Source organism: Peromyscus californicus, unplaced genomic scaffold, assembly GCF_007827085.1.
Source record: "Peromyscus californicus insignis strain IS unplaced genomic scaffold, ASM782708v3 Scaffold_6__1_contigs__length_162567912, whole genome shotgun sequence".
NCBI lineage: Eukaryota > Metazoa > Chordata > Mammalia > Rodentia > Cricetidae > Peromyscus > Peromyscus californicus.
In genome coordinates this window covers 105,777,560-105,803,116 of record NW_026294584.1, presented here as the reverse complement: position 1 = coordinate 105,803,116, position 25,557 = coordinate 105,777,560, and the positions used below count along the sequence as shown (strand labels likewise).

Sequence of the window (25,557 nt, the reverse complement as noted above, 5' to 3'; positions counted from 1 at the left end):
TAGGCCAGGACCCCATGAGCAGGTTGCCTCATCCTGAGAAACATGGGGTGCCTCTGTTGACTGCAAGGAAGAATGCACAGCTGCTCTCAGTCTATCCTGAAGACCAGCTGCTCCTGACTCCTGCAGCTTCCCCTAACTGCCCACTGTGGCCAAGGGGTAAGTTAGGTTCCTGCCCTTCTACTCTCCTCCAACACAGGAGGCAAGGCACTGGCTGCCTCTTTGCATGTCTGTGGTCCACCCATCTATCCAGTAACTGGCTCATTTGTTCACTGCCTGGAACTTCCTGGCCCCTCTTCCCTTCCTTTTTGGCTCTAACCAACCATGGAAGACTAAAGCCTCAGACCTCCCACCCTGCCATTCTCTGACTTCTCTGCTGGGTCTCCATCTACCCTGACACTATGTCCAGCTTCTTGGGTGGTCAGTCTGCTTCCTAATAGAATATCTGCTATACCTGGCAGACTCCTGATGGTGTGTAAGCCTTAGGGACCTTCAGCACCTAGAAAAGTGCCAGGTGCATCACATGCATGTAGGATATGCGATTAAGTCGGTGAGTCCTGGGTGGTGCCAGGCATTGTCCTAAGCAGGACTACAGAGCAATGAACTGGGCACTGGCAGGCTCCTGGGGAGGCACATCAGCCTCAATACTGGGAGTGGTCTCCACAGTCAGAGGACAACTTTGTAGAGTTGGTTCTTTCCTTACACTTCTTTGTGATGGAGCTGTCACCAAGTTGAGGCCAGTTTGAAAAGGATGTTGAGCCCCTGGCTGCATCAAACAAGATAGATGTCCAAATGTGTTTTGTGTGACTTGGCTATATGTTGAGTTTTCTAGGAATGTGACTGCTCTCGAAGTCAAGGGAAGATCAGGCTGTGATATGTTGGGAGCTCTGCCAAGAGCTGTCACCACCCAGGCCATCATGTCCCCAAGGGCAGCAGCTTTCCTGAGAACAAGGTTTCCCCAGCAGGTTCCTGTGGGATCAGCTGGCTAAGGGTGGCCACTGCTTGGCAAATGACTGTTACCTCAACACCAGGTCTTTCTGAGTCTGCAGTGTTCACGTAGGGCAGACTATGGGTTTGCTGTGGTGCAGGTGTGGACAAGCTTTATTCTGTCTAGGATTCCTTTCAAAATGGACATAGGCAACGTAGTTTTGGGTAGACAGAGGGGCATGGCATCATGGGTCTTTGAAGTGATGATGTTATTATGTTCAGTCTGGTTTCATAGCCTTGGATTCAACCAACTATAGATAGAAATTTAGTGAGGGGTGTGTGTATGTGGGGAGGGGGGAATCATTTCCAGAAAGTTCCAAAGAACAAAACTTGGATTTACCTGGCCCTGTACCAAGCACTTCACTGAACACACATGAATTCGTTGGTAGATGTGCAGGCACCCTGCTGTGGCCTTGTCTTCTCCATGGGTCTTTCATCTCTGCAAACCTAGATCTTTAATGTTCCTTACCTCAAGTGTGTGGGCCTGTGGTGGTCACATCTGCTTACTAGCTTGCTCCTCATGTGTGGACAGTACAGTGTCACCACTGTTTCCACAGCATCTGCCCGGCATTTGACATGTTGCATTACCTAGAGGTGGTTTAAAGTATTTGGAGGAACTGGTGGTGTATATTTGCAATCCCAGCACTAAAGATGCTGAGACAAGAGGATGGAGAGTCCAGGACCAGGTATCTGAAGGGGTCTGGCAAACCAATCCTTATGAGTACTGAGGGACAACCATTCTTGATCCACAGTTTACCTGTATTCCCTCCTCCCTCCTGTCATTTCTTCTAGGCCTCCTATCCTTCCTGATGCCCACTTTGTGGCTGTCACAGAAGCAGGCAGTCTGTGGAAGGTCCTAAAAACCCAGAATGGGGCCCAAGCTACAACAGAGAAGTCACTCCGCTAGGGGCAGCCTGGCTCTATAGTCTCTCTGGCCACCCTTTCCTTCCCTACTCACCGAAGCCACTCCATGTGTCCCCTCTGTCTCCTGACACTCACTGTCTCCTCTCTTTGTGCCATAACAGCTCCTGGGGGGACACTGAGGTCTGAATAGACAGAGGACAAGTAGGCAGGCTGGACATCTGTAGGCGGAGTTTTCCATCTAGACCACAGATCAGCTCTGTCCTGCCAGCTGCTCCCCAAATAACCACACAGAGACTTATTATTATAAATGCTTGGCCAATAGCTTAGACTCATTTTTTAGCTAGCGTTTTAACTTAAATTAATCCATTTTTATTAATCTATGTGCTGCCCCAGGTTCGTTTACCTCAGGTACATACTTCCCATTCTGCTCGCTCTGCTTCTCATGGCATCTCTTGAGACTCCTCAGACTCCACCCTTCTTCCAATTATCATCCTAGTCTCGCTCTCCCGCCTAATCTCTTCCTGCCCAGTTGTAGGCCAGTCAACTCTTTATTAAACAATGAGAGTAATACATATTTACAGTGTACAAAGATTGTTCCATCTGTAGAGTGACTCCTGAGAGCCACAGGCTCCGTGGAAGCCTAGGCTGGAGCACTTTTCCCAGTCTCTGGGGTGAGGAACTTGTTTCCAAGGTGCTCCTAGAAGCCAGTGGAGGTTGTACTTTGACGTGTGTGTGTGTGTGTGTGTGTGTGTGTGTGTGTGTGTGTGTGTGGTCTTAGTGCTATGCCATTCTACTGCATGTACACTCTACCCAAGGGATGAGCAAGACGGGGGAGCTGGTGCCCTACAGAGTTCTGAGGTGTTACTGTTTGGAGAAATGACTATGGTGTTGGCAAGAACACTCGATATTATTTTTTCATAACTGCAGTTGAGTCTAAAATTATCTCAGAATCACACATTTGATTTATCTGGTTTTTGTTTTGTTGTTGTTTGGAGAGGTTGGTGCTGGGAATGGGATGTGTGTGATATACTACCAAGCTGCACCCACATCAGGTGGCTCTTAACTACCTGTAACTCCAGCTCTTTCTGTCCTCCACAGGTACTTGCACCCACATGGCATACACTCACAAAGACACTGTGCTGGCTGGTTTTTATGTCAACTTGACACAAGCTAGGATGGTCATTTGGGAAGAAGAAACTCAACTGAGAAAATGCCCCTTACCAGATTAGCCTGTGGGCAAGCCTGTGGCACATTTTCTTAATTGGTGATGATGTGGGAGGGCTCAGCACATTGTGGGTGATGCCACCCCTTGGCTGGTGGTCCTGGGTTGAACAAGAAAGCAGGCTGAGCAATCCCTGAGCAGCAAGCCAGTATGCAGCATTCCTCCATGGTCTCTGCATCAGGCTCCTGCCTCCAGGTTTGAGTTCCTGCCCTGACTTCCTTTGACAATGGACTATAACATTGGAGTTGTTTTTGGTCATAGTGTTTATCAGTGATAGAAACCCTTACTAAGACAGACACATACACATACAAATGAGTAAGAATAAAATAAAATATACCTTTTTTTTTTTTTTAAAACTGGGGCTCAGATTATGGTTTATTGGCTCCGACTCTGGTGACTGTGGGACAGAGAGGCTGGCCACCTCTCGGTGTCTACCCTCTAAGGTCCCCTGTAGTTACCAACCTTTGCTGCCCTCTTCTCTGTCAGCTGAGATCCCTTGACCCTCCTTTCCAAGGCTCAAGCCCACCAGCAGTCCTGGGACCAGTCCCAGCCCTTAAAGGCAATAGTATAAGCCCCTCTGGAGGCTGGTAGGCCTGACTATCAGCCAGCTACTGGAGCAGGGTCTGGCCCACTGTCCCTGGGCCCTTTCCAGAATCAGGGCCCAGCCCAGCCTGAGGGCTCCTCTCAAGAAGGCCTCCCCTCTCCCCTGGGCCTGTGAGTCTGCTTGGCTGTCAGCCATGCCTGCTCTCCCTCTGCCCAGAGCCACATATGTTAGTGATGGTACAGTCCCCACGCTCTCCTCTGCCTGCTGCCGCCACAGCAGGCGGCGGGGACAGAGACAAACTGAACACTCCCGCAAATGCCATTTTGAAGACAAAAATGGAAACCAGTCGGCTAAAACGAAAAGGTTACGGGAAACAAGGCCTTTTGATGGTTTTGGCGTTCTACAAATTGACTATTCTGTGAATTGGCTTTCGGCAAATTGCCTTGTCACAAACTGAGGGAGAGGCGAGACAAAGCCTGTGAGCTGGGCTGGGCTGGGGTTGTCAAAGCCAGGTGAGCGTGGTGGATGCAGGACAAGGCTCACTGGATGCCTGTAGCCATACCCCACCTCCCCATTTTGTCCCACGTCCTGGGATCTACTTAGGCTGGGGATACAAGCCTGTGTTTCACACAGCCTGGCCTCAGAGGAGCAAGAGTCTGAAACCCAGCTGGGGTTGGGAGAGAGGGAGGCTGAAGCATGTCTGGCTTCAGGATGTCTTACTCGCCCCAGCAGCTCCATTCCTTGGTACAGAGACATCTGTTTGGAGTGGCTTGCAAGGGACATGATGCGTTTTTAATTGTCATGATGCTTGCTGACATTCGAAGCCTGTCTCTTGGTGGCTACTGGATAATACTCAGCATTTATTCCATTTGTTCTCCTGTGTCAGTAAGAATAATGTTCCTAAGTGTCTTAGACCCCTCACTCTTGGTTGAACTTCAGTCCTTGACTGTCTCCAAAGCTGAAGAGTAATTAGGCCACCTTGGCAGAGCCCCCAGAGCCAGGTGAGGTCCAGTATGTGGGAATAACTCAGGCTTCTTATAGCTCCAAGGAGGTGCCCTCGAAGACCTTGTATCTGTTGCCTGTTGGCAGTGTGACTTCAGTAGATGTCTTAACTTTTCTGAACTCATTTCCTCTTCTGAGTTGCTCTGTGGAGTGGCAGTCAGGACCTGTAATTAGTGTCCTTGGCTTGCTGTACCCTGGTGTCTCCTTAGGTCCCTCCCCAGTGTGACATGCCTGAGGACATGGTAGGCCATAAGAAATATGGATATCTACTGAGCTGAGGGAACAGACATGTTAACCAGGAGTCTTTGGGTTGCATATGACCAATTCATAGAGTATTCAAATGGATGCCACTAGTGACCAAAGACCTGGCTCTTATGTGCCTGAGCTGGGTCCAGCAGCATCTGAGCCACAACAACTGTGTTCTGCTTGCTTGCCTATCACCTGGGTTGTGTTCCCATGAAGGTCCTCAGCAAACTTGGAGCCCACTGGCCAGCCCTGGGGCAAATTAGCTTCCAAAAAAAACCCCAACACACTGAGAGTCAAAAAGTGCTGTTGGCTATCTCTGCCACCTGGCCATAGCCAGAACTGGATGCCTGGGCAGCTCCACTTGAACCACTGGACTGGAAATTGAGGGGAAGGTCACATGTGTGAAGATTTGTGAGTCAGGGAGGGTAAACCGAGGCTAGAGGCAAGTCAGTGGTTTTTTCTAAGTGCTAGAAGGGAACTGGGCCAAAGGAGTTTGGGCACATTAGGACCAGCCTGCAGCCTGCCTCCTTGGCCCCACCCTGGGACCCTGTGTGGAGTCGGAGAGTTAGGGCTACAAGGCAGGAAAGCTCTAGATCCCATGTTGCCTCCAAGCTGCCCTAACTTCTCTGCTGGCTGGGGCCTACACAATAACCCCTTTCTTTTTGGTTCATCTTTTCCATTGGTATTTCTACAACCCTAAACCATGCCAAGGGTTGTATGTTCTTCAAGAAAACTCATCACTTATTCTAGACAGACCTCAGATCCTTCCTAGTATCTTGGGTCGGAAGCCATTCCCAGGTACGTTGAGCTTCCCTGTGGAGAAGCAGAGGAGAGGTGTCCCCACCTCTAAGATGACTGTTCCTGCAGTCTTAAGGAAGAAGACTTGAAGATTGAGGCCATAGGCAGCCTAGGGTACTGTGGCTGGCATTAACATCCCCCATGACTGACCAGGCAGGAGAGCAAGAGTGATCTCAAGCTGACCCCTGGGGCATCTACAGAGAAGACTGGGGATTCAAAAGGGACAAGATACCCTCAGATTCAGACTTTTGGAATGAAGGCTTCTTTCCTCAGAACTACTACTTCTTCTGGAGCATTAAAGAGAGGTCCCATGGACAGGGCAGATACTGCCTCTGACCAGTGCCCTTCAGCATTCCAGGGTCAGGCTATGCCCGACCTGCTGGGCACTTAGCCTTACCTCCTTTCTACCCTTGTTTCTCAGACATGTCCTTGGCTCTGCCATTGGTCTTGGACAGGTGAGTCTTTCAGGGTGTCTCTAAGAGGGTGAGGACTCTTCCCCAGGATCACCAGCTGTAGTGGCAGGCCAGGGTATGGGACCAAACTTGAGACTTTTGCCCCTGGTGCCAACAAATACGGCCTTAGCTGACATTATCCCTGATCTTGCTCGTATCTGAGGCTTGCTCCCTGCTCTCAGGGACCTGCTCTTCTTGTCCCCCAGCTACTCCCCACCCTCCCCTGCTCCCAGCCATGCCTGTCTCCTTTGGGACCATTGGAACTTTCCTTTCTGCTGCTGGGCCTGCCACCCTTAAAGCCAGCCCTGGCTTGGGGGCTAGTGCTAAGTCTTGACAGCCCACCTGCAGTGACATTGAACCTCAGTCCCCCAGGTTCTGACTGGTTCTTTCCTGAAGGTTTGCAGCAGGCACACAGGGCCTGGAGTTACTCTTCTGCTTGCAGAAGTCTCTGAACCAGTGCAGTGGAGCCATCAGAGAGCATAGGCTGAGTCCTGCAAAGGGAGGCATGGGGCCTGGCATGGAGTTGGTTCAGTTCATGTGTGCTGAGTGACTGTAGGATGTTCTGTGGGTCTCCTGAAGCCTGCGTCCTGCAAAGGGAGGCATGGGGCCTGGCATGGAGTTGGTTCAGTTCATGTGTGCTGAGTGACTGTAGGATGTTCTGTGGGTCTCCTGAAGCCTGTGGCCTGCCATCAGGTCATCTCTTTCTCTTTCACACATACTTGTCTATGGATAGGTGTGGGCCAGGCCTAGGCTGGAGGTCAAGCCTGGTAGGAAAAGCCAAAGGGGCTCTGGTAAGGACTGAGGCAGCTGTTGGGGCTGAGGACACCAGTACCCCGCTGGGGTTGAGCTCGAGGTGAGGAGTGGGGAAAAGGAAACACCAAGGGCCTCACAGGCTTTGGAATCCATGGGCCCTGGGATGGGGGCCAGGTGGTGGCAGTACTATCCCTAAAGTACCCACCTCCACAAGAAAAGGCATCTTCAGGACAGTGATCTCATTGACAGAGAGTAAGGAGACTTTAGGAAGGGTCTGCCTGTGTCTCGGACTGTCCTCTGCCTCTCATTAGACTCTGTAAAAATGTTCCTACCCTCAGCTCAGGACGGGTTCTCTTCTCCAGTGCTACAAACTCCCCTGAGTCCAAGGTCACCTGGGACCTCTGCCAAGGCCACTGCCATCTGCTGGGAGAAGCTCTGCCTCTTGAACAGAGCAGACACTAGGGAACAGTGCCTGCTGCCACACCATCTTGCACCCCAAAATAGAAGTGCATACACCCCACTAGCTTGGCATATAAGGCTTTCTTTCCCCTCCCGTGTCTGCTCCTCCCTTCTGGTTTGGGCTTCAGTCAGGGTCCCTGTTTATCTTGAGAACACACGAGTGTTAGGGCATGAGGCTCAGAGAGCTGGCTTCTGGCCTCTGCAATCCCTGGCAGTTTTCACTCTGGATACTGCTGACTGGCCAGAAGGGGCAGTGTTCTGTGACCACCTTGCTGTATGTCTTTTTGGCTACCTGCCTGCCCACAGGGATAGCGGTTATATCTCACCCCCTTTGGCTTTGCTCCTTGAGCGGGGTTATTCAGTCACACTGGATACTCTGCTCAGATGGGTGTCTATGGTCTTCCTGTATCCCTGGGTGGCTGGGGTGGTGAAGTGCACTGTCTTGGTTACTTTAAATTGCTGCAATAAGACCCCATGACCAAAGCAACTAATAGATGAAGAGTTTATTTGGGGCTTACAGTTTCAGAGGGTGAATCCATGACCATCATGACAGGAAGATTGACAGGTATGGCTCTGGAGCAGTAGCTTAGAGCTTATATTTTGATCCGCAAATATGAAGCAAAAAGATCTAACTGGGAATGGTGTGGGCTTTTGAAACCTCAAAGCTCTCCCCTGACCCCAGTGACACACCTCTTCCAACAAGGCCACACCTCCTAATCCTTCCCAAATAGTTCCACCAACTAGAGATCAAGCACTTAAATATATGAGCCTATGAGGCCATTTCATTCATACGACCACATGCAATCACAGTGGCCCCCTGCCCATGGCTTTTGATTCCCGTATATTGTTTTTAACAACCGAGACTTGAAAATATTAAATGAAATATTAAATGAAAAACTCTAGAAATAATTGGTAGGTTTTCTGTGACTTCTGTTATGATGTATTATGATCATTCTGAGTATTTTATCTGCATCTCTATGTACTATGTGCATACAGTGCCCACAGCAGCCAGAAGAGGGCATCAGATACCCTGGAACTGGAGTGACAGATGGCTGTGATGATATGGGTGCTAGGAACTGAACCCAAGTGCTCTTAACCACTGAACTATCTCTCCAGCCCCGGTAGTTGTGGCTCTTAACCCTCAATGCAACTGTTCTATATAATATATATTGACTGTGTAACATAGGAAAAACCAGCACCGTGGCCATTGTTGCCACCACAGTGTTGGGCATCCCCCCAGGCATGTTAGAGAGTGTCCCTGTGTATAAGAGGCTGCTTTGGCACTGTGTGAGTGCTAGGTAGGCTGGACAAATAAAATGACTCACTGTTTCAAATTGCACCCTTTCAGAGCTGATGACCACTGCCCTAGACAAATCTCCTTCCAGAGTAAACAAAAGACCCAGGCCCAGAGTCCAGATGATGCCTCATCTTACCTGGGCCCCTGGCTCTTTCCATATACCCAGTCAGGAGGCCTCTGAAGGTGTCCTCCCCAGCAGCCAGACTTTTCCAGACTCTGGCTGAACTCTGGGCAGGGCAGCCTGGCAGCAAGGAGTAGTGTAGAGGCCAACCTAAGGACAATCATCTCCTTGTGCCTGTGGTGGGGGCCCCTAGCTGGTAGGCAGGGCTGTCTACACACCAGAGCCAGCACAGGAAAGCCAACAAGTCCTCTTTGGCTGTCTTAACTGGAGGCCTTGAGGTGCAGGGCCAGACAGGATGAAGGGTAAGTCTGCCCATTGGCACCTCAGACTCTCTAGCAGAAGAAAGTGGAGGCTTGGATAAGGGCTCATAGCTTTCAAGACCAGCATGTGCTGATCAGAGTCATATCCAGCCCCAGTATGTGACACTGGGCCAAAGGCCTAGGGTACAGGATCACAAGGTGCCCACCCAGCATGGTATAGGTCCTGGAACCATGGTTCAGTTGTTGTGTCTCTGCCTCAGAAGTCCTGAAGACAGAGTGACAGCACCCTGTGTCCTGAGCAAAGGGGCAACTGACCTCCATGCTAGGCTCTCAGCTCTCCTGCCACCATGGAATGGCCAGGAACTTGAGCTCTTGAGTGCCTTGTCTAGGCATGGCTAAATAGTTCTGCTGTAGAATGCCAGCACAGAGGGCCTGGAGCCTGGGAGGGAGGAGATTTGGGGCAGAACTGTGCCTACCATCTCCTCTCCTGCCGTAACTTTTGCCCCAAACAGAGAAACTTCTAGAGCCCTGAAGACAGGCAAACACTTCAGTGCTGGCTAGAGGGGGTGGGTCTGACCTTTCATGGGGCCATCTGTGTTACCCAGGGCCGTAAAAACATCTCCACCCTGTGTCCACAGTTCCAAGGACAGCCCTTAAGGAGTACTTGCTGAGCACAGGCACCCTATTGAGCTACTGCCGTGGCCTGTTGACCGGGGAGGCAGGCGTGCTGAGCCAAGCCCGCAGCCACCCCATAGGGCTAGGAGCTGTGCCACACATCCCATAGCCACAGAGGGCAGGAAGGAATGTGTCTCCAACTCCTATGTACACAGTCAGTGGGGGCATGGTGCCATAGAATGGATGTCACAAATATTCACAGCCCCACGCAGCTCACTGAGAGCAAAGCCAGCAGAAACATCCTGAAGCTGTCACACTGTGTCTACAGTGAGTTGGGGGCTGGGGCCTGATCTTCCCTTGTGCTTAGCAGTTACTGTGTGTGTGCACGCCTGTGTGCATACACAAGTATATGTGAGTCTAGAGGTTGACATCAGGTGTCGTCCTCTATCCCTCTCCACCTTAGTTTTTGAGACAGGGTCTCCCAGTGAACCTGAAGCTCGTCTCTTGAGCAAGAACAGCTGGCCAGTGAGCCCAAGGATCCTCTTGTGTCTGTCTCCCCAGCACTAGGTTTCCAGGACTATGCCATCACACCCAGCTTTTTACATGCACGTTGGGGGTCTGAACCCAGGTCCTCACGCTTGTGTGCAAGCACTTCACTGACTGGGCCTTCTCCTCACCCCCAGTGTTCACTTTCTAAGCCAATGCCCTGCGCTCCTCACTATCTAATAAGAAGGAGGGAAGCGAGATACAGGAGGCCGTAGCCTCCCTTCCCTCTGGAAACTGAAGCAAATTCCCACCAAACAACCTTCTTCTGTGACTTGACTGCGTCTTACTTGCTTTTAGCTTTCTCTGAAAGGAAGATTCACCTTGAATAAGCATCACCCACTTGGAGTTTCCCTTAGAACAGCACCAGGCTTTGAGCCAATACCCAAGGAAAGAGCTCAAAGTCCTCCACACACACACAAGCACGCACATGCACGCACCATCACCATGACTGCCACCACCAGCCACCAGCCCTCATCCATACTGGGGCAGCATTGGCCAGTGGGCCTCCTTCCTGGCCTCCTCTTCCCAGTTGCTTTCCATGCCCTCCTTGTCTATTTCAGGACAAGCTCAATCCTCTCTCCACCTGACACCCCATAGCTCAGAGCTGCTACCCAAATGAAATAAAGAATACTGTTAGTGTAATACCAGGAAGCCTGTGGGGGAGTGAGGTCACTCACCCTATTATCATGGGGAACATAGAGTGGGCAGCTGCCCTGGAGTCATTGTGGTTTGTTTTAATAATAAACATACTCTCTCCCATAGCAGCCAGGGGAGGTACCCTTGGGCTGTCCCATTCCAGAAAATGGAAGCTCTGTGCTCACAGCCTGTGTCCACAGGCTCCCAACAGCTCATTCACCACAGATGTAACTGGGCATCGCCTAGATGCTCCTGCTGTTAGTCAGCTTTCGAGGCTACAATAAGACTGTAACCATCAGTTTCTAAAGAAAAACAGGCTATTTCGGCTCATGGTTTTGGGGTCTCAGTCCAAGGTTACTTGGCCTCATTACTTGTTTTTTTGTATATTAATTTTTTATTACTTTATGAGTATGGGTGTTTTGCCTGTATGTATGTTTGTGTACTATGTGTGTTCCTGGTACCCATGGGTGCCAGAAGAGGGCATTGGATCCTCTAGAAGTAGAGGTACAGATGATTGTAAGCTGTCCAGTATGGGTGCTGGCAATCAAAGCAAGGTCCTCTCTTCGAGAGCAGTAAGTGCTCTTAACTGTTGAGCTGTCCCAGGCCCATTTTGTGATGAGGCAGTGTGGCATGGTAGGGAGCATTCGATGGAACAAAATCATTTGCCTCATGGCCAGGGAGCAAGAGAAAGACAGAAAAAGAGCCCAGGATCCCACAGACCCCTTCAAGGCCACACTCCAGGAAGATGCAAAGGTTCAGGCACCAAACTATTATATCCTACAATGGTTAAGTCAATTGTGGCACATCCGTGCCATGGAATAGTACTCAGTAGTGAAAAGGAATATGGCACCTGGATGAGTATCAGGGAACCATGCTGAGGGAGAAAGATAGTCTTAAGCAGTCCTATCCACATGGCTGTGTCTGTATAACATTGTCAACGACACAGTTACAGAGATGAGCAGTGGCCAGGAGTCTGGGATGGTAGAGAGGCAGCATGGTGGGTCTTTTCATTTAAGGCCACCCAGATGACAGAATTACACAGCCCTACATGCACGTATGCACACACACACAGGGGCTTGTATACCGTTATGAGTTCTGTGGATTGACTGAAGTCCTTTTTATAGAGATAGTGGCACTCTGCAGTCAAGCAAGATGTTCTTACTGGGGTAGCCAAAGTGTGCATGCAGGGGCTCCCCGTATATTCTGTGAATCTGAGGTTGTCTCAAAGGTGATGCGATACCAAGGCTCAGGAATGGTTCCTGCAGACACAGAGAATCCTGTGTGCAGCCAGGGACAGAAGAACTGACCACTCCTACACTTGGTAGAGGAAACTAAAGCCAGAGAGTGCGGCTATGAGAGATTGAGGCTAGCTCCTTGGCGCCCAAGGCCTGGGCTCTTGGATGTGCAGGTTGGAGACTGGAGTCCCCATGCTGATTTTCATCTGTAATGTAACCTTCGGTAAGCTGTTATGTACATACAGGAGGGGGTGCACTTCAGCAGTGTGTGGCTTACAGGCCCATCACAAACAAACGTGTGTAACCAACATTCAGACCCCAGAACACACCCACCCTGTGCCCCATCCCCTATCTCTGACTCAACCACACAGAGCTGCCTGGCCTGCTCTAGGACTGTGTCCATGGCTGGTGCCCCTTACCAGGGAGAAAGCATCCAGTAGGTCCTGAAAAAGAAATAGAAGCTGTGTTCCCAGAGTGCTGGGAGGCAGGGTTGGCGACAGAACATGGAGTAGCAGTGCTTAGGATGGGGGTTGGGGCCTCAGGCTGGCCTTGATGCCTTCTCAGGGTTGCAGGAAAGGGATTGCAGAACCTGAGGAGCCTGGTCCAGGGATCCTCAAAGACTCTGGGGTCCCCAGGGTAGGGAAGAGCAGCTCCAGAAGGGTGGAAGGAGCTCTAAACAGGGAGTGGAAGGGATATGGGCTCCCCCGACTCCCTGCTCCATATACAAATAGTGTGTACATACAGATAAAAGAAATCTCCATTCAACAGCATTAATGTGCTAGTAAAATGTGTTCATTTGTATTTGATTGTAGACATTGTTATCATAATTAATATATGCATGACTTAATTTCACATGTGCCAGCCTTTGGAATCCTGTCTTCTCATTCATGAAATTTAGACTTCCTAGCATTGTTCTGAGACCTTGAAGTATATTAGCCCATTTAGTATTCCCCAACACTACCAATGAGGAAGCTTTGTGGAGGCACAGACAGGTTAGCCACCTTGCCTAAGGTCACACAGCTAGTGTGGAACAGCAAGGGTTCGAACACTGGTCCTTGGCTCTGGAGTTCAGGCCGTAGCCTCACAGGTCTGAAATCTCAGTATTGTACATACTGTCGTGGTGGTCATGACACTGTAAGGTCTCTTAGATACCTTCAGTGTCACTTAGAGGCAGCTTGTCATTTCCCCTCCACAATCCAAAAGACTTAAGCTGAATTTGTATCTCATCAAGGCCCAGGCTGGGGCCCTGAATGCACACACGCTGAGCAGGAAGCAGTAAGGAAGGAGAGGCAGGAATGGGCCCCTGCCTTGGGTACCCAAGGCCTCAGGCAGCCTGACCACAGGGTGGAGACAGAAGGTTTCAGGATGAGATCCTCTCGGAGCTGGGCCTGATCACCTATCAGGTCACCAAGACATGCGGGGGCTGTGGAATGGTCAGGCTAGCCCCTGAAGAATCTCCTGAGGGCCAGGGACATGGGTTCCGGAAGTCAAGCATAAAGCTTTGTGTATAGCCGGCAGCAAGGGTCAGGTCTCCTTGCTAAGTAAGCCCTTAGCCCTGTGTCTTGTCTCACAGTTCCCATTGTTATATAGGGACTTTGCTGACTGAGTTTTCTGGTGGAAGGGTATTGCCCAGTCCATGCCCATGTGATCCTAGGACCAAATAAATCCCTTTAAAAAAAAAAAAGGTGAGGAGGGAAAAAAGAAGAAAGAAGTCTTCATGGGATGGATGTGAGGTAAGCAGTAGGAAAGGGCTGCATAAAGGAGTTAACATTTGATATGCGAGAGGGGTTTTCAAGGGTAAATAGGAGTTTACTGCTGGATAGATGGGGGAGTGGAATGGTGGTGTCATAAGTGTGCTGTTCCCAACACTTTTCTTATCTACAAAAAGATATGATTCCTTGTGCCGTGTAAGACTCACAGAAGGATTAGCTAAAGTGGTTGGTAACAGGACCCCATGTCAGATGGATTCCCCACTGCAGACTATCAGATATTACCGTGGTCACAGCAGGGGCAATGCTGAGGGTAGAATCAGGACTGGGGGCAGAATCCCCGTCCCATGGCAGGGTGGCAACCTCGCACCATTTGGAGGCATCTTGTTACCTCGCCCTGGTATTACTTTTACATAGAGTGTCTGTGTCTGAGCAGCCAGACTTGAGGAATGGGGACTGGCCACTCATTCAGATAAAGCTTCCGAAGGCCAGCTTGCCACCCAAGTCATCATGGGTTCTGTTTACCAGCTCTGCCCACTGCCTCTTCAATGCCCTGATGGCCACCCTGGAGCCCATGTGGACTGTGAGCATTCTGAAAAGTTCTGGGACACTCTGACACTACCCTTCATGTTCTTCCTCTGCTTGGGCTGTTCCAGTGCACCACTAGCACGCAGGTAGAGCTGCCCTAGAACTCTGGTGTGTAGTCCCAGGGAGCTCTGGCTCCAGGGCAGAGATACCTATCAATGGCCTTCAGCAGAGAAGAGGTTCCAGCAAGACCCTAGTATGAGGATAGTGGGGAAACTGAGGCTGACATTTGGATTGCTGACATAGGCACCCAGCATTTGCTTGGAATGTCCAAGCCCTGGTGGTCACACATAGTCTCAAGAAGAGCAGGAGGGAAGAGGCATGGTGCCCACTGCAGCAGGAGAAGGTGTCTAGTACAAGGAGGCAGCATGGCGTTAGCAGGAAAGTCAGCCCCAGGGTGTCTCAGTCAGTGTTCTGTCACTGTGAAGACACCGTGGCCAAGGCAATTCTTATAAAATAAGCATTTAATTGGGGTGTTGATTTACAGTTTCAGGGGTTTAGTCCATTGTCATCATGGCAGGGAGCATAGCAGCAGGCAGATATGGTATTGGAAAAGCAGCTAAGAGCTACATCCTGATCCATAAGCAGAGACAGACAGAGAGACAGACTGAGTGACTGACAGACTGACTGGATCTGGCCTGGGCTTTTGAAACCTCAAAGCCCACCTGGCACATTTTCTCCAACAATGCCACACCTGTTCCAACAAGGCCACACCTCCTAATCCTAGTCCACTCCCTGGTGACAAAGCATTCAAATATATGAGCCTATAGGGGCCATTCTTATTCAAACCATCACATTCTACTCCCTGACTCCATAGGCTTATAGCCATATCATAATGCAAAATGCTCTCAAAAGTCCCTATAGAAGTCCAAAGTCCAAGTCTCTTCTGAGACTCATGACAATCTAACTGTAACCCCTGTAAAATCAAATAAAAAAGAAGATAACATACTTCTAACTTGCAGTGGCACAACTCCTTTCAGCTTTGTTGACTGCAACACACTTCTCTCTCTTGGGCTGGCTCCACACCGGGTCTACAGCTCTTCTTGGCAGGTATCTCACAACTCTGGCATCTCCAACATCACCCAACAATCCAGACTTTATATTCACCGTTTCACGAAATGGCCTCTCTGGGCCTCCATGCAGGGACACCCTTGACACATGCCTGGCCTCAGTGGAGGAGGGAGATAACGCAACCCTTTTCTTTTAATCCTGACTCTAAAGCTAGAACCATGTGGTTGAAACTGCCAATTTCTGCTGCTTGATGGGGCTTGAACTTGGCCCCCTCCAACTACATTTGCATCAGCTTTCTGTTGCTGACGGTTTCCTTCACTGCCTAGTCTTTTCACAAGTTGGAAGCTTAGCTGAGTGGGGTCTTGCCCCGAGGTCACCACTCCCCTTATTCCATTTAGCATCAGGCTTTTCTTTAAACTTTTTATTTTCTTGAGCACTGATCTTGACTCCAACATTACATTTCCTGGTGCCCCTTTTCTCTTCAAACTGGTACATGTTATATTTTTCCTTGCTCAGCTTGCTCCTTTTCATTATAGATATGCATCAGAGTGACTACCAGTAACCATGCAAGACAGTTAGTAGTAAACTGTCTTGAAATCTCCTCTGCCAATTAATCCAAAAACTCTTCAGTTTCACTTCAGGCAGATTTTTAGGACAAGGGTAAAAAGCAGCTACATTCTTTGCCAAATATCACAGGAATGGTCTCTAGGCCACTTACTAATACTCTTCCCCTCTGAAACTTGGTGAGCTGGCCCATCATAATTCACATTGCTCTCTGCACCACTGTTTTTCATGCTCCTACCAGTTTGGCCCACTAAACCCCACTTAAAACATTCAACTGCTTTCCTAATCCAAAAATCCCAAAGTCCACATTCTACCAACAAGCAGCATGATCAGGACTGTCACAGCAATACCCCACTCCTGGTACCAACTTCTATCTTAGTCACTGTTTCTATTGCTATGATGAGACACCATGACCAGGGTAACTCTTAAAAAGGAAGGCATTTAATTGAGGGCTTTGGTTAATCCCATTGTGCAAGAATAAGACCACTACTACAATTTTTTAGCCAAATTCAAAGCAAGCTTCAGTTAAATACTGGCCAGGATAATGGACTCTGGTCAGGTCCATTCCAAGGTCCCCAGAAAATGGTGACAAGTTACATTTTGCAGAGGCTTTTAAAGGCAGACCCATAAGGCTATGTATTTCCCACAAGGTACAATCAGGGACAAGCATATATCCTGATGTATTTCCAAGCTGTATACCTCCTGCATACATCCAATCAGAGGCAAGCATGCATCCTGTTATATTTCCTGCCTGTGTACCTCCTGTCCACATGTGATCAAACACATCTAGTGCAGTTGGGTTAAACAAACTTGTTTATGGGAGTGAAAACATGTGGCTTGTTATCTTACATAAACAATGGCCTATAGTATTTCAGGAAATATCTGTCCTTGGGCAAGGGGCTTACAGGTTAAAGGCATTTTTGTTTCCTGGATCTCTTAGGCACAGTAATCAAAACTTAAGACATAACTTTGAATCTCACATTTGATTACAGTTTCAGGAGCTTAGTCCATTATCATGTCAGGGATCATGTTGGCGGCAGGCATGGTGCTGGCGAACATCCTGGTGCTGAGAGCTACATCCTGATCCACAGGCAAAAAGAGTGTGTGTGTGTGTCAGAGAGACAGAGAAAGACAAGATAGGGACTGAGCCTGGCATGGGCTTTTGAACCCCCAAAGCCCACCAGTGGCATACTTTCTCCAACAATGTCACACCTATTCCATCAAGGCCACACCTCCTAATCCTTCTCAAATAGTATCACTCCCTGGTGACTAAGCATTCAAATATATGAGCCTATGGGTGAAGGAGACCATCAAACAGTAGGGGCTTCCTCCTGGACCCTGGGTTAGGCACCAACCACACCCAAACACCTGTTTCCACAGAGAGATCCTTTATTAAGTGAGGAAGAAAAGTTAAAGTGGCTGCTTTCTGACTCAGGCAGAAAACAGCAGCCAATGACCTTACAAGTATAATTGTTAAGAACAGAAAAATGGGGAGGTCTGTGTTAGAATGGGCTAGGACGTGGTGGTAAGAGATAGGGGACACAGGAGAAGGGGAAGGAGACAAGGGAAAGGGGGCAGGGGTATTTGTCCCAGACAGACAGAGGACTGTCTCCTGATAAAGGGAAGACAGAGATACAGAGATGGCACATAAGCAAATGGTGGTTTATAAAAGTAAAGGGGAAACCCTGTGTTAGGATAAGGTGTTTAATTTTAATTAGGCATGCTAATTAGGTGAACCAAAGGGGACCCTCAATTGCTGGACTTTGGTAGTCAACCTCAGGAGGAGGGAGTGACCAAATAAGGAAATAGACCTTGGTGGCTGGATTTAGGAATGTAATCTAATGTTTTTTAGCAAGGCAGAGGAAATGCTCGCCAAGCTCAGGCTGGCCAGAGTCCCTTCAATGGGAGCCATTTTTATTCAAACCACCACACAGGACATGTCTCTTTCCTAACAGAAGCTCCCACATGTAGAAGGTGCCAACTGAACCCCTTCACTCTGATGCTATAGGACACAGGATAGAATGTGGAGTGTGGTCCTGGGCAGGGGAAGCTTGCCTCATTACTATTTCCTTGTTATACACAGGGAAACTGAGGCACAGGATGGGGAAGAACTTACAGCAGACTTACTTCACAGCTGGTACATGATGGGGCCAGGATATGATCCTAGTCTGGCCAGTCCCTGGCCATACCCCATTAGCACAGCTGCAGTTTGATCAAAGAAAGGAGTTGGGAATGAGGCTTTTGGGGCCCAGAGCTGAAGGCTTGGGCTGTGGACTGGGGGCATGGGCTTCCTCTCCCAACATGGAGGCTGTAAAGCCTGACCAGGACTCTTTAAGGAAGGAACATGGAAGTGTCCTGTCAACCATATGCAAGCCTGAACACAGCTCTGCAGTAGGGAGCTTGCTCATGCACAAGGTCCCTATCATGATTCTCAGCGTTCACATTCCCCCTTTGGGGGAACAAATAATCCCAGTCCTGAGAGCTGTTTGACCCTGCCTGCAGTGCCTCCTCTCTCTAGCCTTGGTTTCCCCATCTGAGAAGGGAGCAGATGGATTGACACTGTCAAAGACCCTTTGTGCCATCCCCAGGCTGAGATGAGGATGGCAGTACAACCTCTGGGGAACAGCAGAGGGACGTTAAAGCACATGGTTTCTTGTCTGAGGCCACCCATGTGACCTGAGTGGGCACGGTGCCAAGGGGCTTGCTGTGGGACTGTTAGTAACCCTGTCTCATTTTTACCACCCCAGGAGCTCCCTGGAGACCGGAAGCAGCCTCTCCACTGACCGATACAGGTACTGTCCTGCATCTGCATCTCCTGTCTCAGGGCCACCAAGGCCCACGTTTTCTGAGTGCACCTGGGGTGGAAAGAAGGCCCTGGGAGTGAGGAAGAATTGACTCACTAGGAGGCACCCCCAGCTTCCCTAACCAGAGGTCCTGCTGATGTACCCCCTGAAAATACATACAATTTAAGCAGATCCCCCAAGCAAGGGCTTAGCCCAAGGCCTCCCCCAGAGCAGAGTTGGGGTGCCCTAGAGGTCAGGCTGTGCTGAGGCTGATTGCTGCAAGATCCAAGGCTGGGGGTCCCCTGAGGAGCAGTCTACAGCAGGCAGTTCCCATGGCAACCAAAGCTGGAGTCAGTGAGAACCGGGGATTTCCATTGATTGGCAGTGTGCTGGGGGGCATGGCACTGCCTCTGTATGCTTCAGATCCCAATAATCTTATCCAGGGTCTCCAAAAAGAATGCACTCCTTTTTTTTTTAACCGATACAGATTAGACGCTCAGCTGGGTATGCAGCTCAGTTGGTAGAGTGATTGTTTAACATGCAGAAGGCCTTAGGTTCCATCTCCATAAATCAAGTATATTGGTGCACATCTGTGATCCTGCACTTTGGAGATGGAGGAAAAAGGATAAGAAGTTCCAGGTCATCCTTGGCTACATAGCAAGCCCAAGACCAGCCTGGGCTACTTGAGACTCTGCCTCAAAAACAAACAAATAAAAGCCAAAACCCAAAAAAGATTAGATATTGGGCTCCTGCCCTTTCCAGGGGCCTGAAGAGCTTTGTTGTCTGTATCGTGGGCAGAAGTGGCTCCGAGAACTGCACGTGCAGTGTGTGTGTGTGTGTGTGTGTGTGTGTGTGTGTGTGTGTGTGTGTGTGTGTGTGTAGATGTGCTGTGACTAGGGTGGGGGTGCATCTGTACTGTATTGTGTGATTTGAATTTGTAGTTGGAGTTGCATTGTGAGCAAAAAGCCCAGTCTGTGCAGGACTGAGGGTGAGGTGGGATGTGTCTACTAAGGAACTGGGCTTCTGGGAGAGAGGAGGCTCTTGTGGTGTGAACCCATCACTGGGCACACTAATCAGGACTGGACCTGCATGTCAGGGTATAGTGCTGCTATATAGAAACATGAAAGTTATAGTGAGCAATTCCTAGCCCTGTGTGTGCACATAGCAAGGGGGCAGTCTCTGTTCACATTTCCAGAACTGGGCATTGCCCCAAGATGTGAGGACCAAGAGCTGTGTGACACACACACATGTTATGTACAGTCCTGTACATGTACACTCCAGTGACACCTGCTACTAAATGGGTTTATTTAATGAGATAGAGAAATAGGTGAAATAGGACAATTGTGGCCCCGTGACAGACATTTCTTGCTCAATACGCAGCCAGGAAGGCACAGCTGGGATCTGAGCCTTGGGGTCCTGGTGTACATGCTGTCCCAGTCCCACCCATATATGTGACACACCTTACACACCAGCTTCTCATGCAGTTGTCAGACTCCTGCATACATGAGATCTAGAATATTTTTAGTCCTGGCTCCTCCCAGGCAGACCCAGTCTCTTCACACTTGCCCAGGAGCTTCCATACCCCAGTACTAGGGCATACCAGGACCATAACCCACTTCAGGACATACATAGCCCATGCTCACACTTGGATACACTCACAGTTCCCACCCCCAGCTGGCTCAGGGTACCCACATGTCTGTGGGTATCCATGGCGGGGTGTGCTTGACCCCAGGGGAAAAGGTTCAAGAAACTTTCGTGGGCAGCTGACTTCTGTTCTTTTCTAAGACCTAGTGGAGTTGCTAAGAGTGGTGTCTCCACCTGCATGATCTCCTTTGCCATCCCAACAGACACGGGGGCCTACTAGAGGAAGGGCCAGAAAGCTCTGGGATGAGGGGAGAAGAGGGTGGATGGAACTCTTGACTCAGGGTATATGGGGGCTGGGTGAGTCTGACCGAGCCCCCTCCTGACTTGAGTATGGCTGTACAGTTCACATCAAAGCCAGTCTGAGCTCTCTCCAGACCAGGCAGGGCCATAGCTAGGGCGGCCCTATTTGACCTCGAAGCCAAAACTGCAGTGCTTCGATCCCTAGGCAGCACTGGGGGTCAGAGGAAAGTCAGGCAGCCACCCCTCCCTCCATCTAGTTCTGGTTCCTGAGTACCTATGGGTGTCAAGCCCTTGGGACACCACAGCAACAGTCCTTTCACCCTCAAAGTGCGTCTGTGTGGCAGGGCCTGGCATCAAAGGCACAAAGGCTGCTTCTTAGTGTAATGTGTGGGGGAGGGGGATGACAAGGATTGTGAAGGGAAAGGGTAAATGGCACAGAGTGGCCAGAGGGAGGGTGGGGGAAGTGGTTCTGAGGAGGCTCAGTTAACCAGCCTTGTTCAGGGGATTGGGTGGGCAGGATCAGCGTCTCCGCTGGGAACAGCTAGTGCAAAGGCCCTCAGGTGGAGCATGTTGAGCATGTTTGCAGCACAGCATTGAAACAGTTGCTAAATGACATCTGCTGGAGTCTCTGCCACCTGGCTGTGACATGTGACCGGCTTTGTAATCCTCACAGTCTCCTTAAATGTGCCAGAGCCAACTCAGTGTGCCCATTCTATGCATGAGAAAGATGGACCCAGAGAGATCAGGAATACTGGACCAGATCCATGACTGAGCCCTGGGCTTCCACTGCATCCCTCCTGCCACTTGGCCTCTGTGGCCTTCTTAAGTGGCAGAGGTCTGCAAGTCCCTGAGAAAGCTTGTTTCAGGCTCTAGTGGAGGGGTGCCATATGCTTGTCCCTGCTCCGCCCCACCAAGGTCCTGAAGGCACTGCAGCCTGGGAAATCAGAAACAAAGGTCCCAGCTAATAATTGCCGCCTTTCACAGGCATAGTCAGCTTCCTCTGCCACACACGTGAGAGGGAAGCCAATGTCCTTGTCTCATGGAGGGAGGTGGTGGCACTCTGCTTGGGGGATGGGGGACAGCCTAAGCCACCTTGGCAAACAGGCTCATCTCTCAGGCAGATGGCCACCTTGCTTTCCCTGCCTGCCCCCAGCTGTCTTCCGCTTCTGAAGCAGGAGGTCTGTCCTGCTCAGCTCATCAGCTCTGAGAATGCTGGTGTAACCCCCCCCCCCCTTCCCCAGCCGCAGGCCTGTGCATGCAGTGGAGCTTACTCTGGCTCCTGCAGCCCTCCAGCCCAACAGCCCCCGGGACCCACTCTCTAGACCCACATTCTCAGCCCAGCACTTCTAACAAAGGAGCCAGGGACTTCCTTGTTCTGTACTGAGCAGCATAATTGGTAGCATCTTAAGGTCCCTCAACACCAGCACCGCTGGTAACAACCAAGCTCTTCTTCAGGCATTACCCAAGGTCCTATCCTTTGTGGTAGATTGGTGACAAGTCATCTCTGGTTGAGAATCGCTCTTGTAGACGCAGAGCGTGCTGGTGGCTGGCAGGTGAAAATGCCCTGCCAAGACAGGTGCTTTGTTTGGCTTTGTACAGGATACATCTCCACTCTGCCCCTAGGAGCTGGACCTTCTAACACAGGGTGCACAGAGCTCAGGCTTTTGGGACATCAGGTCTCTCCTGGTTGCTGGACTCAGGGCTCTGTGTATACATCTTGAGAGCAGGATGTCCCCTGGGCCCCTGTAGTTGGTAGTTGGTAGATTTAAAGCCTGAGGTTGCCAAGCGAGTGTGGCACTTTGGAAAGTCCCTTGGGTCCTGAGGTTGCCCCAGTCGCCATCTAAGGTCCTCACACTTCCCCCCTGCCGATGGTGGAGCAGCTGCTGGTGCAGACACTGATGGAAAGATGTGGTTCCTCCCTGGGGGCACTCCAAGCTGATAAAGGAGGCTGTGGGTCAGACATGAAGAGGCAGGCATCCAGGAGGAATCACACGTGGTGACAAGAGAAGCCGTGCTGCTTTATTGGGACATCTTGGGAAAGTAGGCATCTGAGAGGTAATGGGGATATGATCTGGGATGAGGCACTTCTAGCAGAGGGAACCGTACATGGGGCTAGAAGGATGTATCAAGGAGAAAGGGGGACAGCTAGGCAGTGTATCCGGGTATCAAAGGGGTCAGACAGCTAGCAGAGTCCCCAACAGTTGCTTGGTGAGGAACCCCATCTTTATTCTGAGTTTAACAGGGGGATTATGTTGGTGTCTGGAACCAAAGTGATTCATTAAGGTCCCTAGCTGGTATGTGAAGAATAGGCCACTGGGGTTGGTATAGAAGTCAGCCAACCAGCCAAAGGGCAGGAAAAGAGACAGGACGAAGGCTGGATTCTGCTTCGAGCCTGTAGCTACCAGGCCTCATGGCCCACAGACTACCCAACTCAGCCAGGGAAACAATACCCCTGTTTGGCCATGGCCCCTCAGCCCAGCCACTGCCCTCCCACCCTCCCTCATTAGCCACAGGAGTCTCTTCCAGCAGCCAATGAGCGGCTGTCATTGCAGTTCCATTTTAGATTTTATCAATGTGTCCCTGTCGCCTGGGCAACGGTGCTGGCGGCCTTGTCAGTCTTTCCTACTGCTTTTCAGAGCCCAGTTACCCCCACCATGTGGCTACGTGGTGAGTTTTCATTCTTGCAGGCCAGACTGGGATTCCGGCACACGTAATTTATCTGGCAGCGGAGGCCAGTGTCTGTCAGTCACCTGGACCCCACCCTCCCTGCTCCCCCTGGGCCTGCCCTGTCCCTGCCACTCAGTCAAGGCAGGTGGGTGGACACTGGCTTGCCATCAGAACACTGGCCTAGTTGGAAAAAAGGGCTGGCAAAGCAGCTGCAGAAGCCATCACTCACAGGCTCCTCAGGAAGATGGGCTGGGGCCCCCCGCTGTTCAGCATAGCCAGGGATGTCCTGGTTTGCTTTGGGGACCCCCAAGGAAGCCCCCAGAAGCACCAGGCACCAGAGACAGCAGCAGCGTGAGCCTGCCCGGTGAGAGCGTGCACGCGGATGAGCTGCAGGCTTTTGTGCTTGCTGCTCTTTGTATTGGAGGCGCGCACTGTGTGAGCTGCACCAGGCAGGGTTGGGCCATGTGAGTGGGGGCCGCGGCAGGGACCAGCAGCCAGGCTTCCACCTCCCAGCGGCCCCTTGCTTGTGTCTCTCTGGAGATACCACTACAGTCCACTAGAGACTGGAAAGTGAAAATGCTCAAGTTCAAGGCCTTCTGCCTGGATTACTGGCAGTTCCTGTGCCTGCAGCCGCTGCATGGGGCCTATAAAAGGTAAGCAGATCCTCCTCTGCAGAGGACCTGGGCCGTGAGGGCAATGGGACCTAGAAAGAAAGTTCACCCTGAGTCTCCCCAGCTACAAGACTGTCTTATTTCAGCTCGGGGTCTCTGCCACTGGCCAAGAATGCCCGTGGATGTAGTGTGGGTTGCTCTCCAACTGGACTTAACTCCCCCTCCTCTCCTTCAAGCCTGCCACTAGAAGGGGTTCTGCAAAGGCATGGATCCTTGACTGTGCTAGGGTGCAGCACTGATGCATAATTCTTGCTGCTGGGTCAACCCAGGGAACAGTGAGGTGCTCTAGGAGCCCTTAGCCTGTAGCCACACTCCTCCCAGTAGCAAAGGCTGCTATGACAAGTGCATTTGGACTTTATCACTCAGCGCAGATCTGAGATGGCAGACTGGGGGGACACTTGACCCGGAAGTCAGAGGACTGAAGTTGAAGTATCTTCCCTCTAGGTGCCACCTGGGGCAGTTTTCCTCTTAGAGTCCCAGTTTCCCCATCAGCAGGGATTTGAACCTGACAACTGTAGTGAATGGGATCTGAGTGTTCCTTCCTACAGTGACAAGGACTGCAGAGGGTGTGTGTGTGTGTGTGTGTGTGTGTGTGTGTGTGTGTGTGTGTGTGTGTGTTTATAAGTGGATAAATGTGTGAGAATGGCTGTGCATATATGTAGGAGGGATTGTGAGTTGTGTGTATCTGTGGAGAGTATATATAGTGTAAATGCAGTGTGTGTGTGTGTGTGTGTGTGTGTGTGTGTGTGTATGTGTCTGTCTGTGTGTGTGTGTGTGTGTGTGTGTGGTGTGGTCTCCATGCATACCTTGCTTGAGTCACTCATGCTCAGCAAGAGTGTACTATGTGGCCATGACAGGGTATTCTGAATGGCTGTAATTATAGACTTTGAGGAACAAACTATTCCATCTACTCTGGGGAATTACTTTTTCCTGATTTCACACTCTGTGAAGTCCATGGGCATTAGTATGCATGCAGTTCTGGGAAAGTGTGGGAGCTTCGCTTTCACTCCCAGAGGGCTTTTTTGGAGGAGGTGCCTAGGGTCCCACAGCCACCATAGAAAGGAAGTCCCATACTTGGGTGGGTGCCAAGCAGTGAGGCCCGTCCTGCATCTGATTACTCCAGCTATGTTAGCACTGGGTGCTCATGCCAGGGCCTCCGCACACACAGTACATGCAGCTGGAGAGACTTTTGTCTCAGGTTGTGTGTAGCCCTCCAGGACTGAAAGCCCTGTGTGTCCAGGAACACCTGTGCCAAGTCCTCACTGTGTGGGGGGTGGAACATTATTATACTCTGTTGTTAATCTCAGCCAGAAAAAGGCAGAAAGCCCTTCTTGAGGGCGAGACAAGAGAGACCCAAGCACAGACCCATGTCTGTGTGCCCAGAGATTAGAACTCAGGTCTCTCTGTTCTCAGACAGACTCTGTTATCTATAGCTTCAGACCATGCAGATGCCAGAACCCTGAGAGGTAGAGAAGAAGGGAAGCAGAGCCTGTCAGATGAAGGAGGCCTGTGGTCAGAGTCCTGGCAGAGCAGAGGGTCTGGGTCTGAGTGGGTTGGCCAGAAGTGACCTGTCATGGTGTAGGCCATGTCTGAAGGGTGCTGGGAGTTCAAAACATGAAAGAAAAGCAAAACATGAGACAAGCCTAGGG

General features: G+C 50.5%; 1 protein-coding gene across 8 annotated transcripts in view; it reads left to right on the top strand.

Moving 5' to 3' along the window:
• Positions 1-25,557, top strand: part of Iqsec1 (IQ motif and Sec7 domain ArfGEF 1) — a 342,158-nt gene that overhangs the window by 189,607 nt on the left and 126,994 nt on the right. For 4 of the 8 annotated variants that reach the window (XM_052721472.1, XM_052721480.1, XM_052721477.1 and 1 more), the window contains one exon: positions 18,651-18,695. The exons of 3 other annotated variants lie outside the window; for them this stretch is intronic. In XM_052721472.1, the coding sequence (XP_052577432.1) occupies positions 18,651-18,695 (45 nt within the window). Of the gene's footprint in view, positions 1-18,650; positions 18,696-23,788; positions 23,891-25,557 lie in introns of those variants that run through there. One more of the 8 variants, XM_052721475.1, reaches the window with a different exon arrangement.